The 15,538-nt window shown below is 41.3% G+C and overlaps 1 protein-coding gene across 1 annotated transcript; it reads right to left on the bottom strand.

Annotated features, from left to right (window-relative positions):
* Positions 1 to 753: 753 nt before the first annotated feature.
* fmr1 (fragile X messenger ribonucleoprotein 1) lies at positions 754 to 15,166 on the bottom strand. The gene is made up of 15 exons (XM_006781877.3): positions 14,746 to 15,166; positions 11,793 to 11,845; positions 11,610 to 11,703; positions 11,211 to 11,282; positions 10,509 to 10,657; positions 9,196 to 9,289; positions 8,909 to 9,025; positions 8,483 to 8,653; positions 8,247 to 8,325; positions 8,004 to 8,131; positions 7,797 to 7,883; positions 7,211 to 7,442; positions 5,767 to 5,967; positions 5,130 to 5,209; positions 754 to 2,464 (listed from the first exon to the last, which is right to left on the bottom strand). Exons 1-15 carry the CDS (start codon positions 14,794 to 14,796, stop codon positions 2,270 to 2,272), a joined length of 1,803 nt encoding a protein of 600 aa, XP_006781940.1. The 5' UTR covers positions 14,797 to 15,166; the 3' UTR covers positions 754 to 2,269.
* Positions 15,167 to 15,538: the final 372 nt, after the last annotated feature.

The raw sequence follows: 15,538 nt of genomic DNA, 5'->3' as shown, positions 1-15,538 counted from the left end.
GATCCTTCTATTCAACATATTTACGAAGTCAGTGATCAACTGGGGTGTCAACCGAACAGCAGGTTGGAACACCTCAAGAGCTTGAAGCGATGTCCTGCTTAGTCTTGCTCCTTTGTTGTCTGAAAGTCTGCACTGGTAACACAAAGTTACTGAGCTGTTTGAAGACGAACCGTCTGCTGCTCCGGTTGTTTACGTCAGCGCCTCGAAGAGCTCTGACTCGAGGCAGAAAAGTATCGAGCAAGGTCAGAAAACTGGTCTCACCCTAGAACAAAATACCTCAGCAGGCTACACCGCTGTGCCTCCTCAAAACAATGGAAACCAATGTAAACAGGGTCACACAACCACCCACTCTACAAAACATCCATCTGCAGTATGTTTTAAAGGAGGGGTGTAGCGCTGGGTTTGAACAGGCAGGATGAAAAGTTCTAATCTGTTCAGGCCAAATTCAGAGAAATGGAGGAGCATAAATCAAAGGCACAGAGATAAAGACTTTTCACACACTTCAGTGGGTGTGGATGGAAAAGGCTCTGTGATGGACCTCTGCCTCTCAAAGTCAGCTGGGATCAGCCCTAGTACCCAAGACCCTGAATCAGAAAATCGATGGATCGAAAAATCGATGGATGGAAAATCGATGGATGGAGCATGACTGCTATCACACTTCTCTACTGTCCAAAAACAAGAAGGAAAAAAAACTAAAAGAAAACATATGTGAACTGAACGGGTCAGGAATAAGATCACCAAAAAGAATAAAACTTAGGCCAAATTTTTATTTTGTCAAGGAAAAACTCAACAGTCTGTCATGTCCTCTACAGTTACACTTCAAATAAGTTTGTCATGGCAAAGTTAAATACAAAGAGTTTCATAAATTAAGAAAAACAAAGTGGTGCGACAGGAGTTAGCTGCTCTAAATGCATCCTGCTTGTCTGAAAGCAAAAGAAATGACTTTAACGGGCATCAAGCCAGGTTTACGTGGACCTAACCAAAATACGCCTAGCTTTAGCCTGCACCCTTCACTGAAGAGGATGAAGAGTCTGGTATAGGATGGTGATTCCTGCTGACAGCTCTTTACAGATGAGATGAATGAGTTCAGGGAGCTCAGTCCCTCACTGTGGACTAACACCACTGCACACATGTGGAGTGTTTATGGTAGACTAATTGTAAACACGCAGGAATAATGCATTTCTGGTCATTGTACAGGAGTGTAACCTTCTTTTGGAAAGGAGAACAGTTCATAACAATATGTACCCTGACACAAACTCATGGGAGTCGCTGTGTTTAAGCAGTTTATGTGCATCAGTGTGCCTCAGATTTATGTCTCCCCATTTGTACGTTTCGATAAGTTTTACTGAATCTGAATATCAAGGCAATGGGAAACAAAACACAGGTGACTTCAGAGCTCATGCATCCCTGTTTGCATTTCATTCTGAAACATGGATGCTTTAAAATGTTCAAAAAAGAAAAAAAAAGAAAAAGAAGAAAGAAACAATAACTATGTTAGAAAGAAAGAGAGAAAGAAAGAAAGTCCATAAAGTGCCCTCTACAAACATCATCTTCCAGTCTGAATCCCCATAGGATTGCATGTCATTTGAGTGACACCAAAACGTTTCTGCCCCTTATTGAAAAGATGTGTTTAAATTGATAGTTAACCTCAAAAGTCTCGGTGGAAAAATAGAGCTGATTTCCCACAGAGACTCGCTTCTCTGGACAAAACAGTTCCATTATAAAGGATGTGTTGGAGATTTCGCACAACCAAAATTTTTTTTTAGACCTGCCGAAAAAACTGAAGCCACCTCCTAAAAGTGTGCTTTTCAGGGAGCGAGGGCACATATTCCATCCTGCTTTCTCCAGTGGCTGCAAATCTTTGATTCCCGACGGCCAATGATTTGTTTTGCCTCATTTTTCTCTCTCACATTAGCAAGTCCAAATGGGGCATCAGTAAACAAACTCTATGTTGGTTTAGTGGGGCAGGAGTATGTTTGGGGTTAATGGTTGTTTGTGAGATGAGCTTTAGTCTAATTCCTCCTCTTCTTTCATCCAGAGAATGCGCAGGAGATACAACACCAGTCAAGAACAGACCAGACCAGCAGATACAAGATCACCTCCAGCCTAAGACTTCACTACTGTAAACACTTCCATGCTGATGGAAATATGTGTATTCTTGTGTTAGACAGAGACAGAAAAGAAAAAGCAGAGACTGAGACTCTACGATGTTCTGTGATGAGTTGCCTGTGTGTGTGTGTCTAAGTGAGAAGGTCCTCCAGTGGGGTATCTACGACACTCCGTTCACCAGCGCGGGAGCGTCCTGTTTCTCCTTCTTCATCCCTCTGTCTCTAGTAGGTCTCTGATGATGATGGCGGGGCTGTCCCTCGCCGCTGCCACTGAGACTGCCCTGGGACGAGGACGGACCACCTCGGCCACCTGAGGAGTGCTGCACGCTACGCTCGTTGTTCCCGTCCACACGAATCTGCGGGTAGAAAAATAAAGAAATCCGTAAGAGTCTGGCCCCACACTGCACAGCTAACTTTTCCTTTACCCTCGGTGCAGCCTGCTGCGTGCTTTTCACATGGCACCAAATAACAACAACAGTCAACTCAAGGTGCTTTATATTGTAACAGTATTATGAGAGAGAACCCCAACAATCCTATGAGCAAGCAGTAGAAACAGTGGGAAAGAAAAACTCCCTTTTAACAGGAAAAACCCATCAGCAGGACCAGGCTTAGGGAGGGGCAGCACCTGCACCTGCCTCAGTCTTCCCTGCACCAGGTTATTTATCCGTTTGGTTTCAGCCTGGTTATTTTAGGTTTTTGTATGGCAATTATGTTTTTTGTTTTATTTGGTTAATAAACTGTAAAAATGCATTGTTCACAAAAAGGTTATTATAAAATAAAAGTAATAGAAATTATATTTTGCCTGTCCTGTAAAATATTTTGCATCTCAGTAAATCCACTACTAGAAGCAGAGGAGGAGCGTTTAGGAGGGTCAGACTAACGAAAACGAGTTCTTCTCTGAGACAAAGCTAAGAAACGAACAGTGGTTTATACTCTGTTACTGTGTATGAGTCAATGCTAGCTGACCAGCTGTCAACACAAACTGTGTGATAGATTCCACCTGTCTCTGCATACACTGATCATTCACACAGATGTCAGTGCTTATCTGAAGCATTTGGTGCAGTCCATTCACAGCTGTACTGAAAATCTGACTTTAATTAGCAGGATCAATGCTATACGCCACAATTTCAGTACCTCTTTCAGCTGACGTGAAAAACAATGATCACCTTGTTATGATGCACAAATCTGCTAAAAGAGCTTTGGTCCTTGTGTTCATGCAGCTGTTATTTAACATGCACCACCCACCTAAAAACTGCAGCAGAACGGGCAAACCCTTATATAGCAGTAGCACCTGAAAGGGCTGTAGTGTCCCAAACAGCACAGTGTGGTGATGTCCATCACAGTGCAAAAACACTTGAAACACAGCCTTCAAGTGTTTCATATCACAATTCATTATAGAACAAGTTTCCTCCAAAAAAGACCAAAAGTGTCCACTGCCAACGTTCCTTAGATCACCTCTGAGGTCCTGTGGGGCAAAAGGGACCACCAATGGCCACCTTATAATCCCCAGTTAAGCTAACCCACATGTATTTGGACTTTGGGAAGAAGCTGGTGTATCGGCGAGAACCCACACAGACATGAACAAGACATGCAAACTCCACACAGAAAGGCCCCAGGTGGATCAAATCCAGGAGCTTCTTGCTGTAAGGCAGTGGTGCTAACCATCACCCCACTGTGCTGTGCACCTTTACATATGTCAAACCTGCTGCAATCACGAATCAAGCAGAAAGTTAAGTTAGGACTAAATATAGCCCCATCTTAGAAAGTGTCCTACAGTGATGTTCAGTGAGAACAGGCAGGACTTTGAGTGTGTGACAACACAGAGAGTGTCTTGTTGACAGCTGAGGTTTGGAGTGTCAAACAGAGGGAACATTTGATATGCAGAAAATAGCACTGTTGACTGTGACAGTGGTGTAAGGGTAAACAATATTTGCAGAAGAAATGATTCAAAAATTAGTAGCAGTCTCATAATATGTGCCAGTATGCTGAAGTAGCTGGATTGTTTTTGCAAAGCACTGGGAATTCATTAAATAAGCATGGCTTAAAATATAAACGTAAATAGTTACACAGTCAGCCTCAAATATTATTCAGCTGTATTATCTTATCATCGTAAGTGATCGACATCATCTCACTGTAAACAATCATCACCTCCTTTAAATGTCTTGCTTGAAACAGAATTTCCAAACTTTGTAGCTGCAAAATAAAATTAGTGGTCAAAAACTGCAGTTCCTGTAATGGCCACTTGAGGGTGGCTCTAAAAGTGAGCCATGAAGAGTAGAAGGGTGTTTGCACACCTGTGTGTGTTGTCAGTTCTAACTCTGTTCGTTTCCCCACATTTTGTGTGGTTTGTTTGTGCAGGTATGAACACGACATGAATCAGCTAACAGGAGTACGTTACAAGTTTGAGCTACAAAACATCCCATAACTATGTACGCTGATCTCAGGAAGGCACTATAGATGCGCAAAGGTCTGTTCAGCAACTCTCTGCGTTCTCCAGTAGTCCAGAGCAAAGCACCTTCTTCCTGTATTTACTTGTTTTTTTTTTATTCACCCGCCCCAGACACATCTGACCAATGAGCCAACTGAATGGTCACATGGTTTGTAGTGAAGCATTTTATTTCACTTTTTTCTGTGTGAAAACAAACCAAACATCTGATTTGAACCGGAGTAAACAAACTAGGTGTAAAACTATAAAGACAGATGTAGTTTTTTTCCTTTTAATGACCACCAGGGGTGACAGATGTGCCTACAAAAAGTCCTGGTCCTACAGATGACTGAAAAATATCCTTGAACACTTTCCTGATGCTTTAATGGATTTAGTCACTCATTTCAGGTCATACTGAATTTAGAATTCTTGAATTTTTTCTGCATTTTGGCCGTTTTTTAATGCCAGAAAGAAGGATCAATCAGGGCATGCTCACTGAAAAGCATGTTTACAGAATTTTGAGGAGCGTTTCAAAGATATTAGACTTTAAACAATGACATGAAAATAACTTAGCAGCAGCTGTTTGTGACTGTTACCTGCAGAGTGTCTTCTTGGCCTCTTGTCTTTGAGTCTCTGATGTGACGAGTTCTCGGCTCGTTCCACTGCATGTCTTCACCTAAACCAACATTAAAAATAACAAGTTAGCAATCAAAGTTAGCCACAGTCATGTAAACAATCTTCGCATGGCTCAGTAGACTCAGTCTTAGGTGACATACCTTTTGCCAGGTAAAAATAGGGTGAAATTCGTGTACATCCTAATTAGATTAAAGTCGGGAGAAATAGTTTCTTTCAATATAAATATGGATTGTTTTGAAAAGAAAACTCATAATGAGAATTTATTTGCACAGGAGGTCTGCAGAGATCTCATGATGTGATTTATTTCCATTCTTTTGCCCATAATTTGATGAAAAGCATCTCAAAATGTTATTTCTTTTGAGTCATTACACACCAACTTTTTTCTCTTTAATCGTTTTCATATTTTCATTTTTTCAAATGAAAATAAATTCCATTCATTATCATCTGATTAATAGAAACATTTAGCAAGCTTTTGCATTGATCATTTTTGATGCTAGACAAAGTGTAAATGCTCCAAAAATAGGCTGAGAAAAATCATGGAACGAGATAAGAGTCCTGTGAAAAGATCAAAGACCACCAATGATAATTAACACTCACCTTTATATCCTCCCCCTCCTCTTCCTCTCCCTCCTCGTCCTCTCAGCCCACCGCCGCCTCCTCTCTTCCTCCCATCTGTCCGTCTGGGCAGGGTCCCACCTCCTGTCATTAGCTCCTCGGTGGGGGCCAGTGACCAATCGCTGAGCTCGTCTCTGTGGTCTGACTCTGTCTCTGAAGCGTTGGATGCCTCAGAGTTGGTGCCTGGGGGACCGAGGACAAAGTCCAACCTCATTTCGGCTGCCTCAGAAAGACAACACAGACTCAACCTTTGATTAATTGTCGTTTCATAATCAGATCATCGCCTGGGGAAACGTTTTTACTGAAATATCAGATGTCCAAACGCTTTACTTCAATATGAAATGAAATCACAAGAACATAAATCTATGGCAGAGAATCTGCTCGTTTGCTTTGTCATTGTGCCTTTTACATCTAAACCAAACAATCACAGGAGACTTTCTCCTATACGTACTTCTGTTAAAAACAAAATCTGGTAAAAGGTGAAAAACTGATTAAAATGTTTTATTTTAAAAAAGTAGAAGCTCTGACACTTTTATAAAAGTAAGTAGCTCTTTGGAGGATACTGTTACCAGCTGATGGGTGACTTTACCTCCATACCTAAACCGAAGAATTAGTGTAGTCAGCGGCTCAAGTGGGATTTGTCTGGTGAGGAAACCTAAGGTTGGTTGTAGTGGTGCAGCGTAGGGAGAAGAATCACTTAGAAATAAGTAACAATAGTCTTTGTTCAGAGCTCAAGTACATTTTCTTTGTGTGCAAGCTGCGATCAGCTGACGTGCTGCTCAGAGTCGATTTAAACAACTGAATTCATCAAGATATAAGCTGATGCTTGATTTAAATGTCCTGTCTATCAAATGGCAGTGAGAAGTCCTCACCTTTAAATATAACCTCTGTTCTTCTTCCTCTCCTGCCTTTCTCATCTTTCTCTGAGTGAAGTTAACTGTAATTCTTTTATCTACCTGTGAAATACAGCAGCTGGACCTGTAGCTAGCAATACACTGTGTGACAAACTGCATATAAACAGTTTATGCATTAGCTGATTGAAATGTTGCATCTGAAATCAGCTGCCACTTAAAAAAACATTACTCCTTTTAATCCTATGTTTTATTGTTCCCTCCATTTAGGTTCAGATTGGTTGAATGTTGGTGCTCAGCGACATAAAGTAATTACTTCCCTCAAATGTGTTAGACCTGAAGTAATGAGCCAGTTTTCCAAATTCAAGGAGCAGAATGTACAGATATTTATGCTAACATGTAGGGAGTAAAAAGTTGTGATAAAAATAAATACCCAAGTACAGATACCTGAAAATACTAAGTACAGTAACAACGTAACAAATTTTACATGAAACATCTGCAGCTGACTGACTTGAGCCGAGTACATCAGCTCTTGTAGTTTACCCGCAGTAATATGGATGCAGTAACTATCAAACCTGAGGCAAAAGCAGCTCCTCCTCCTCTCCGCCCTCGTCCACCTCTTCCCCCTCCTCCATAGGGCTTTCCTCCTCCCCCTCCTCGGCCCATCCCGATCCCCATTCCATTATCGAACACGTAGGTTTTGTCTTTAGGGTTTCGGGGCCCTGTCCCCCCCCCTCCGCCTCCACCGCCTATCTGTCTCAGCTGCTCATCGATCTGCAGACGCTCCAGTCGCAACTGGTCCACCTCCTGTGGACATGAACGAAAACGTCACAGAATGTCAACAATGAAAAGAAAAAGTATACTTTATTGATCCCCGTGGGGAAATTCCTCTCTGCATTTAACCCATTCACTCAGTGAAGCAGTGGGCAGCCATTGGGCGCCCGGGGAGCAGCGTGTAGGGACGGTACCTTGCTCAGGGGTACCTCAGGTTAGCCGTTCAGTGGATTCGAACCACCGACCTTCCGATCATGGGGCCACCACTCTACCTACTGGGGCCACCACTCTACCTACTGGGGCCACCACTCTATCGCTGCCTGACCACATCCTTTAGCTCCGTTTTGATGTTTGTTGGTAGAAGATGACATCACTGAGGACACAAACCTTAAGGTAGTTGAGGTGATAGTCTAGTAGTACTGTTGCATTGGAGATGCTTTCCTTGGTTCCCACAAACACAAATGGCACCATTCCCTGTGACAGAGGAGGACCAGGAGAGTTTGAATCCTCTTAGTGAATGAGCTCTAACACTGCTGTATTTACTGTGATGATTTTTAATGCAGCAACACGACGCAACTTTCTCTCCCTACTGACCTCATCAGCTGCTGCTGCTGCTGCCGCTGATGGTTTTTTGTCGTTCTCAGGCTCAATACGAACCCGAACCACACCGGACTTGTCAACCACCTCCTGAATAAGCTTGCCGTTCTTGCCAATCACCTTCCCTGCATGAGAAAAAACATCAGTCTCACTCTGGCTGAACTTGAAACTGGATTAAATCAAGTAAAATAAAGGTACCCGATGATTCATTTCTTTGTCTCGGTTGAGCGACTTTCTCACCTACTAAGTTCCGGGGAACTTTGATGATATCTTCGGAAAACTCCAGGAAACTTCTGGCTATACGGACAGCATCCTGGTCCTTTCATGAAATACAAAACAGGCATACTTACTTTTGTTTGTGTTTTTTTTTTTCACCCCATGCTGGTCTGTTAAATTTGTACCCACTTAACATTAATGAGGGCAAGCTCTACATATCTATGTCTCAGCTCATTTGTGTACAAGTAAAGCCCTCCTACCTCTCCGTATATGTGGAAGGTGCAGGTCTCTTCGTCCAGGTCTATGTTAGTGACTCCAGGAACTTTACGCGCCTGCTGAATGTTGGCCCCGTGAGTCCCGATGGCGAGACCCATTAAATCGTCCCGAACAGCAAACTGTTCATGAAACCGAGACGCCAGCTGTCTGGAGCTCTGAAGAAATGCACATCAAAAAAATTCATTAATTAACATTTAATAAATTCCACAAAAGAGCAAAGAGGGTGTGTAAGTTTACTGAAAAGAAACCCTTTAAAAACTCTCCATCCCAGGCTGCCAAATGATCCAAACAGTCACATACAGGCTGGAGCTGTGCGCAACCTGAATTTCCTGAACTGAATTTCCCGGAGGAACCCACCCGGGGGATTAATAAAGTTTCATCTGATCTGATCTCTCTCTGATCTAACCTACCTCCAGCTGTCGGCTGGCCTCTTCGTTCCTCAGCATTAGAGACAGCTTGGTGCGGAGGCTCCTGAAGTGCATGTCGCTCATCATATTGGCCCGCTTTGTTGTGACCTCATTCACCGACTGTAACAATCAAACATTACGCTCATTAATATCATACACGAGTGAGGTTCTGATGTTTTAAGTCACCTATGGATGCACTTCACTTCAAGGTGATGCTATGCAAGGTCAATAGAGGATATGATTGTGTGAAAATGTAGCACATTAAGAAGAAAAACAACAGTTTGACCAACCAAAATGACCAGCTGCTTTTTCTCTGAGTCGTAGGTGACACTGAACCCTCCAACAGCCTTTTTGAAGTCTTTGTGTGCTGATTCCTTGGAGCACCTGGGAACACAAGAACACGTAGACTTTATCATAGTGAAACCAGCAAACAAGTTGCTTAATAAATGAATTTGTCCTCAGTGATAACAGCTTATGGATACATGTACACATACAAAATCTTCTGGGAGCACAGGCTCATATACAAGCTGGAGTAAGTCAAGTTTTGACCGTACAGTTGTGGTCAAGAATGTCACAGTAATCTTAAGCTTTTAATTATTTCTTTGAATGATTAATATTCTAGGATGAAAAGATTGTGCAGCATACAACTTTAATGGCAAATGTGAAATTATTTTGGATTTTCTCTCATGCACACAGGGTCAAAAATATGTATATAGGATTAAATATACAGATGCACCCAGACGAATAGTCGGTTAATTGTCTCAATTCAAGTTGCAACTAAATGTTCGTTTGTCTTATCCATCCCAGTTTTGATGTGTTTGGGATCATTATCCTGTAGGAACACCCAGCTATGTCTTTTGAAGTTGAAGAATTTCAGGTATTCCAGCTCTGTAAAACCGCCCTACAGCATGATGACACCACCATGTCTGACAGCTGGTACAGGTCTTAGCCCTGAAAGCCTGATCTTTACTTCTCCAAATATACCTTGTCATTATGACCAAATAGCTCAGTCTTTGTCTCTTCTGACCATAAAACTTTAAAACAAAAGTTTAAAGAAGACATCTGACTTGTCTACCTGCCCAGATGCAAATTTCCATCATGCTTGAAGGCGTCAATTATAGAGTAGGGGCTTCTTTCTTGGTGATGTAAAACTAGTTTCTCTGTTGATGTTCCAGCAGTCTCAATCTCAGGGCACAGCTGAGCCTTGGCTGTTTCTGAACATTGTAACCAAATTCCTCTCATCTGAGGGTGACGGTTGGGGTCGTCTCCTAGACCTCGTCAAAGTGGTAACATTAAATTGATGCTTCTGGAATTTTTAGTTATTTAGAAATGGCTCTGGAATGGACTTCCTAAACTTTACCAACAAATCAACCAATTTAAATGAACTTGACCAATTCTGCCAAGATGAGCAGTCCAGCTATAATTATGCTAGGAGCTTGGTGATGGCTACCAAAAGCTTCTGGTTGAGGCGCACCTTGCTAAGGGACATTTAACCACAAGTTAGTGGGTAGTGTATGCATGCTTTTGGCCCCATGTGGATTACAGAAAATCCAAATAATTTCAAAATTGTGCACCAGTCTTTATTCATGCAAGTCAAACTCACATTTGCCGTAGATCTTCGGGTACATCCAGTCGGATCTTAATGAAGGTGTTTTTGGTGGCTGGTTTATTCGGGTTGACCGGCCGTAACCTCTCCAGCGTCACTATCTCATTTAATGTGGCTTCACATGCGGCATACTCTATTACATAAAACTGGAAACAAAGACAGATCAAGTATGAGCGATCCAATAGAAAAACATCACTTTTTTTCAAAAGTTTAAATAAGTCATACTATTATTAAAAATTTATTTTGAAGAAAGTACATCTGATGGTGGTAAGACAACAGGAGGACAAACAGAGGAAGAGCTTACGTGCACAAAAAATCCAGAGGAAAATGGAAATACAAGAATATAAAGAACATCTGGGGCATATAGTCTGAATTCAATCAGTCATTGAGTTAATGTGTTGTTCAGGATTGTAAAACTCAATCACACACTGACATCTGTCACCAGAGAAATGATGTTACACTGAAGTTAAATATCTGCAGTGAGCTTGATAAAAAGGATTTTTATGAGTACATAACATTTCATGAGTGTAAAATGTTGTTAGTAAACATAGCTGTATTTAGTATTAATAAAGGAAGTTGTGATATTAAAGCATTTAGGATGGAGCAAGTGCCTGGGCTGCGATTTAGGCAAATTTATCAGAGCCATGTTGTTTCAGTGCTGCTTGGTGAGCCTTACAGATGAACTGGAGCATGTCTTACCTCCCCTTTGACCATGCGAACCTTGGCTAGCCACCATCCACATGGCTCTTTGTCATTCGCCCTAGAATACACCTGGCAGACACACACAGTTCATTTCAGAAATCATTCCCACCTTTAAACAAAGCTGATAAGAGTAAACTGGCACAGAAACAACTGGACACACTGATACAGGAAATCGTGAATAATATTATTAATAAAAATAACAAGTCAGACTAATTTACCAATGATAGAACAGAAAATCTAAGACTATCTGAGCATCACCCTCTTTTTTAAAATCTTATTTTGCACTGAAAATTCAACTCTACTCACTCCGCTCCATGCTATTCCAAACTGCTCCCCAGCTATACCAACTTTGCTTTCCAAACCCACCATGTCTGACGGCAACAATCACTTTCTTACCTCGACCTCATCGCTCTCACTGATCTCCTTGCAGAACCCTGTTGGAGGAGGAAAGCGCACATCCTGGAATGGGATCTGCCGCTCCGGCTGCCAGCTGGGACAGAGGAAAAAACACAAAAAGTTCATTTTATTGTTTGGCAAAGAAATGACATATTACACAATGTTATATTTTATTTTACTCACTTGTTTTCAAATGCTACCATGACAGATCCTTCGTGAACATCCTTTACAAAGCCCTGCAAGAGTCACAGAAGTAAATTCAGTTTTGAAATATCTTTGAAATAATCAGTGTGCAAGTCAAACTAGCATCGACCATGTAAACAGGAACCAGTTCTACTGCTTAAGCCGGACCTTATCCTAATGCTCCTAGCAATGAAACAACCTAAATAATTTCCTTTTCTGTAGTTTGAGCTTTGTGCTCGAGTCAGGTTTGGCTCAGTCTCTCTCTCTCTCGCTGCTTCTACACACAGCTGATGTGTGTGTCATGTGTGTCAAACACTGCAAGTAGGCCATGCGATGCCTAGAAGGAAAAGAGAGCGCTAGAGAGCCTTGCCTATGGGTTGCATTAACCTGGCAAGCTAGCAGTCAGTGGTGGATGAAATGAAGCAAGAAGCAGAGATTCTCAAAACTCCCAAGGTTAAAAAAAACAAATAAACCAATTCTGACAGGACCTCACTGACCTGTGAGCAAGTTTAGGATTGTGACTGACTGAACTGTCTCGCTCAGAAACAAAGTTCAGACTTTAGCAAGAACATTAATCTTGTTAAAACTGGAAAAATACCAAAACACAAAATATGAGGGTAAGGCAGAGGGTGCATTAGGAGATAATGTAGTTTAGTCTACTGGCAGTAAACTGCAATTGTTATACTGCTGTTGAGATTACAATAAAAAAGAGCAATGACTTCTATGCTGCATAAGGTGCAATTTAAAAACAGCAAAATTAAGTTTCTCACTCAAGTGATTTATGGCAGAACCATTTTCTACAATTATTTCTTTAGTATTATTCTCACTTGGCAGATGAATGCACTCATTATTTCTCATTATTTCTCTTGGCTGTTCATTTCAGCCAAGAGCATATTTTAAGTTTTACTATAATGCCAGAGACAAGGGTATCATTTTCCAGTTCAACTATCACCAAAAACACTATAAAAATTATTTGCCAACTACACATTTAGTCAATCAACATCCTCACAACAACTAACTAAAATGATTACGTTCAAAACTCTTGATTCATTAACCAAAATTTGAATGCTTATTAACACTGAAATCATGCAAGTGATCTGCAGTAAGATGCAACTCCCTGTGTTGGAGGTATGCTGTCATCTAGCAAAGGTAACTGCTCCGTAAAGAAGTCTCCTTTAAAGTGGACCTATTACACTATTCCTTTTACTCGATTACAGTTTACTACACTAGCTTTGCATGATTCACAATTGAAAATAATCCACATTTTTCTCTTGCTGATGCAGCTCAATTCATCTTAAAACCATTTTAGCTCCACTCCTATTAGGCCAACTGTCTGCCAGCCAACCCCTGGCAAACAGAAGGTGTGAACAGCAGGTGGGTGGGGTTTCAGTCAGAACTATGTACCTAAGATGACAATATTAGGGATATTTGCTCTCAGTGACATCATACTGGGCCAAGAGAAGAACAAACTGCCTAAGTTTTAAGCACTCTGAATAAGCCTCTGTGAACACACTGGGCATTTTCTGATGAACAGAAAGACATCTGCCAAAGTCGCCCTCTTGTCGTGTATCTGCTTATACTTGTAAGCAGTCACACCTACATCATCTTATTAGATCGATCTACATAAGGTAAAATACATTAAATATAATGGTGGTATACATGTAGGTTATGATAGATGTATGGCTAATGAAATTATTCTTAAGAGTTACCTGGTGGGACTGGATTTTTTCAAACCAGACTACTATCTAACAAAAGTTAGCCTAACTTTTCTCATTGCTGTTTGACAGTAAAACTTATCATTCAAGCTACGGCACCAGTCAAATGTTCGGACACACCCACCCATTTATATGGTTCTGTACTTGCTAACAATATGATTACAACTATTAAAAGAATGGTTTCTGTTTAGTGCCACACCTAGCTAAAAGCCAAAGTACAACTGACAGTGCCAACTTCAACTTTCCTACATTCAAAGGAAAAGCCTCTTGATTTGGGAAAGCATACAAGTATTGAGCACAGCATGAAAGTCTATGGTTTACATGGCAACTGCTGAGCTTAATGAGAGTCTGTGGCCTGAATCAAGATTAATTTCAATTACTATTTACCCTGATTATACAGCATACTCACAGCATTCATGCACCTCGCATTAATGTGGCCACAACAAAAGTAAAGACATAAAAAAAGACATCTGTCAGAACTTTACTTGAAATATGTCATCCTATATTTATCCCACAACAAACCTGACAGCTAAAATAAATAAATAATAAATGTATCATTTTATTTAGATCCTTCACCATTCACTTTATTCTTGTGTCCTTGAATTGAACAATATTAAAATGTAAGTAATTATTGCTAATTAGCGTATTATCTCATTGTACTGCTTATGTTATCTCCCCCACCCCACCCCAGTGATACACGCAGGTCACGGAATTGGATTCATGATCTACTTGTTGCCTGACTGACCCCAAAATCTCTGCAGTCTTGACAAAACAAGAAAACACCTGGCAGCTACGGGCACAATAAAGGTTAGCCAAACCATCGCCCCTGTGTGCTGCTCTGAATTAACTTACTTTGACCAAAGCAAAAAGCAAAAAACAGCCAACCCGTGATTGATTCTGATGTTTGAGAGTCTGCAACCAACCCTTGCACATCACTTTAGGGGCACCATCGTATAGCAGTCACGTCAGCGTTACCGATACCGCTAAAACAGCTACCCTGGTTAAGCGTCATTGTCACCAATAGTTAACCAATTTATCCACTACCGCTGATGTTAGAGCCCCACCGCGGCGTTAGCTTTGTTTACAGGTTTCAGGTCCCGGTAGACGTTGAGCAGAAGCACCGAGGCCCACATATAACACTGAGCTAGCCCCGTGACACAAATTCATGTTAGTTAGGCTTACTTGGTACATAGTGTGTAAACGGTGGTCACTAAACTCGACAAAAGTCAACAACTTACCTTATAAAAAGCCCCACTTGTCCCTCTTACTTCCACGACTAGATCCTCCATGACGTAAGTTACTACAGCTCGCTAGCTAGCTAACTACCGATAGCGATGTTAGTAGCTAGCTAGCTAGCTGGCTAGCCTGACGCTAGCCAAGGCAGAGTCGCTAGCTAGCCTAAATACCCTGCCTACTGGATGCAAGAAGAGGCCACGGTAGCTGTGTGTGACCGTAATATTGTTTTCCGTTTTGCACCGTCTATGAATTTTGTTTCTTGCAAATTTGCAAATCCGACTGCATGAAGAAGACGAAACAATTAGCTAGCCAGGTTAGCTTTTAGTAGCTAGTTATGTTAATGTTGTGTGATTAGTGGTGTAGCAGCTACTGCTGTTGTATCTCTCCATGTGACGTCTCCGCTTTCTTCCTCTACTGAAAACCGAGGCTGCTTACTGTCATCCGAGCCTGTTGCTGCTCTCCACGGGTAATAAATAGGAATGCAATTTGATATAGCAGGAAATATATCAAAATAAAAATGACCACTGTGTTTATCCTGTGGTGTACCATATTTGAGCTCTAAGAACAAATGAAAAAATATATTATCCCAACAGCACGGCCAACCAGTCCCAGGAAAACAGCAAATTTATCCCTCTCCATATTTATCAAGCCACATTTCAACTATTCCACCTTGCTCTTTTTCCTCACTTATTTTTACAATGTGCATTTACAAACATAATACTGACTATCTTTAACTAACTACTGGAATCTGTTGCAAAGAACTTTGGCTCCTCATGTGTTGTTTATTTGATGTTT

The sequence above is a fragment of the Neolamprologus brichardi genome, chromosome 2, assembly GCF_056152115.1.
Source record: "Neolamprologus brichardi isolate AB-2024 chromosome 2, ASM5615211v1, whole genome shotgun sequence".
In the NCBI taxonomy this organism is placed as follows: Eukaryota; Metazoa; Chordata; class Actinopteri; order Cichliformes; family Cichlidae; genus Neolamprologus; species Neolamprologus brichardi.
This window is presented reverse-complemented; position numbering and strand designations above follow the sequence as displayed.

Bases quoted from the DNA above. Each gene is read 5' to 3' on its own strand.
- fmr1 (XM_006781877.3), bottom strand. From the start codon at position 14,796: ATGGAGGATCTAGTCGTGGAAGTAAGAGGGACAAGTGGGGCTTTTTAT. The intron at 11,283-11,609 runs GTAAGAAAGTGA...TGTGTCTGCCAG, and splicing joins GTGAGAGCGATGAGGTCGAG to GTGTATTCTAGGGCGAATGA. The intron at 10,658-11,210 runs GTAAGACATGCT...CTTTGTTTCCAG, and splicing joins TTCGCATGGTCAAAGGGGAG to TTTTATGTAATAGAGTATGC.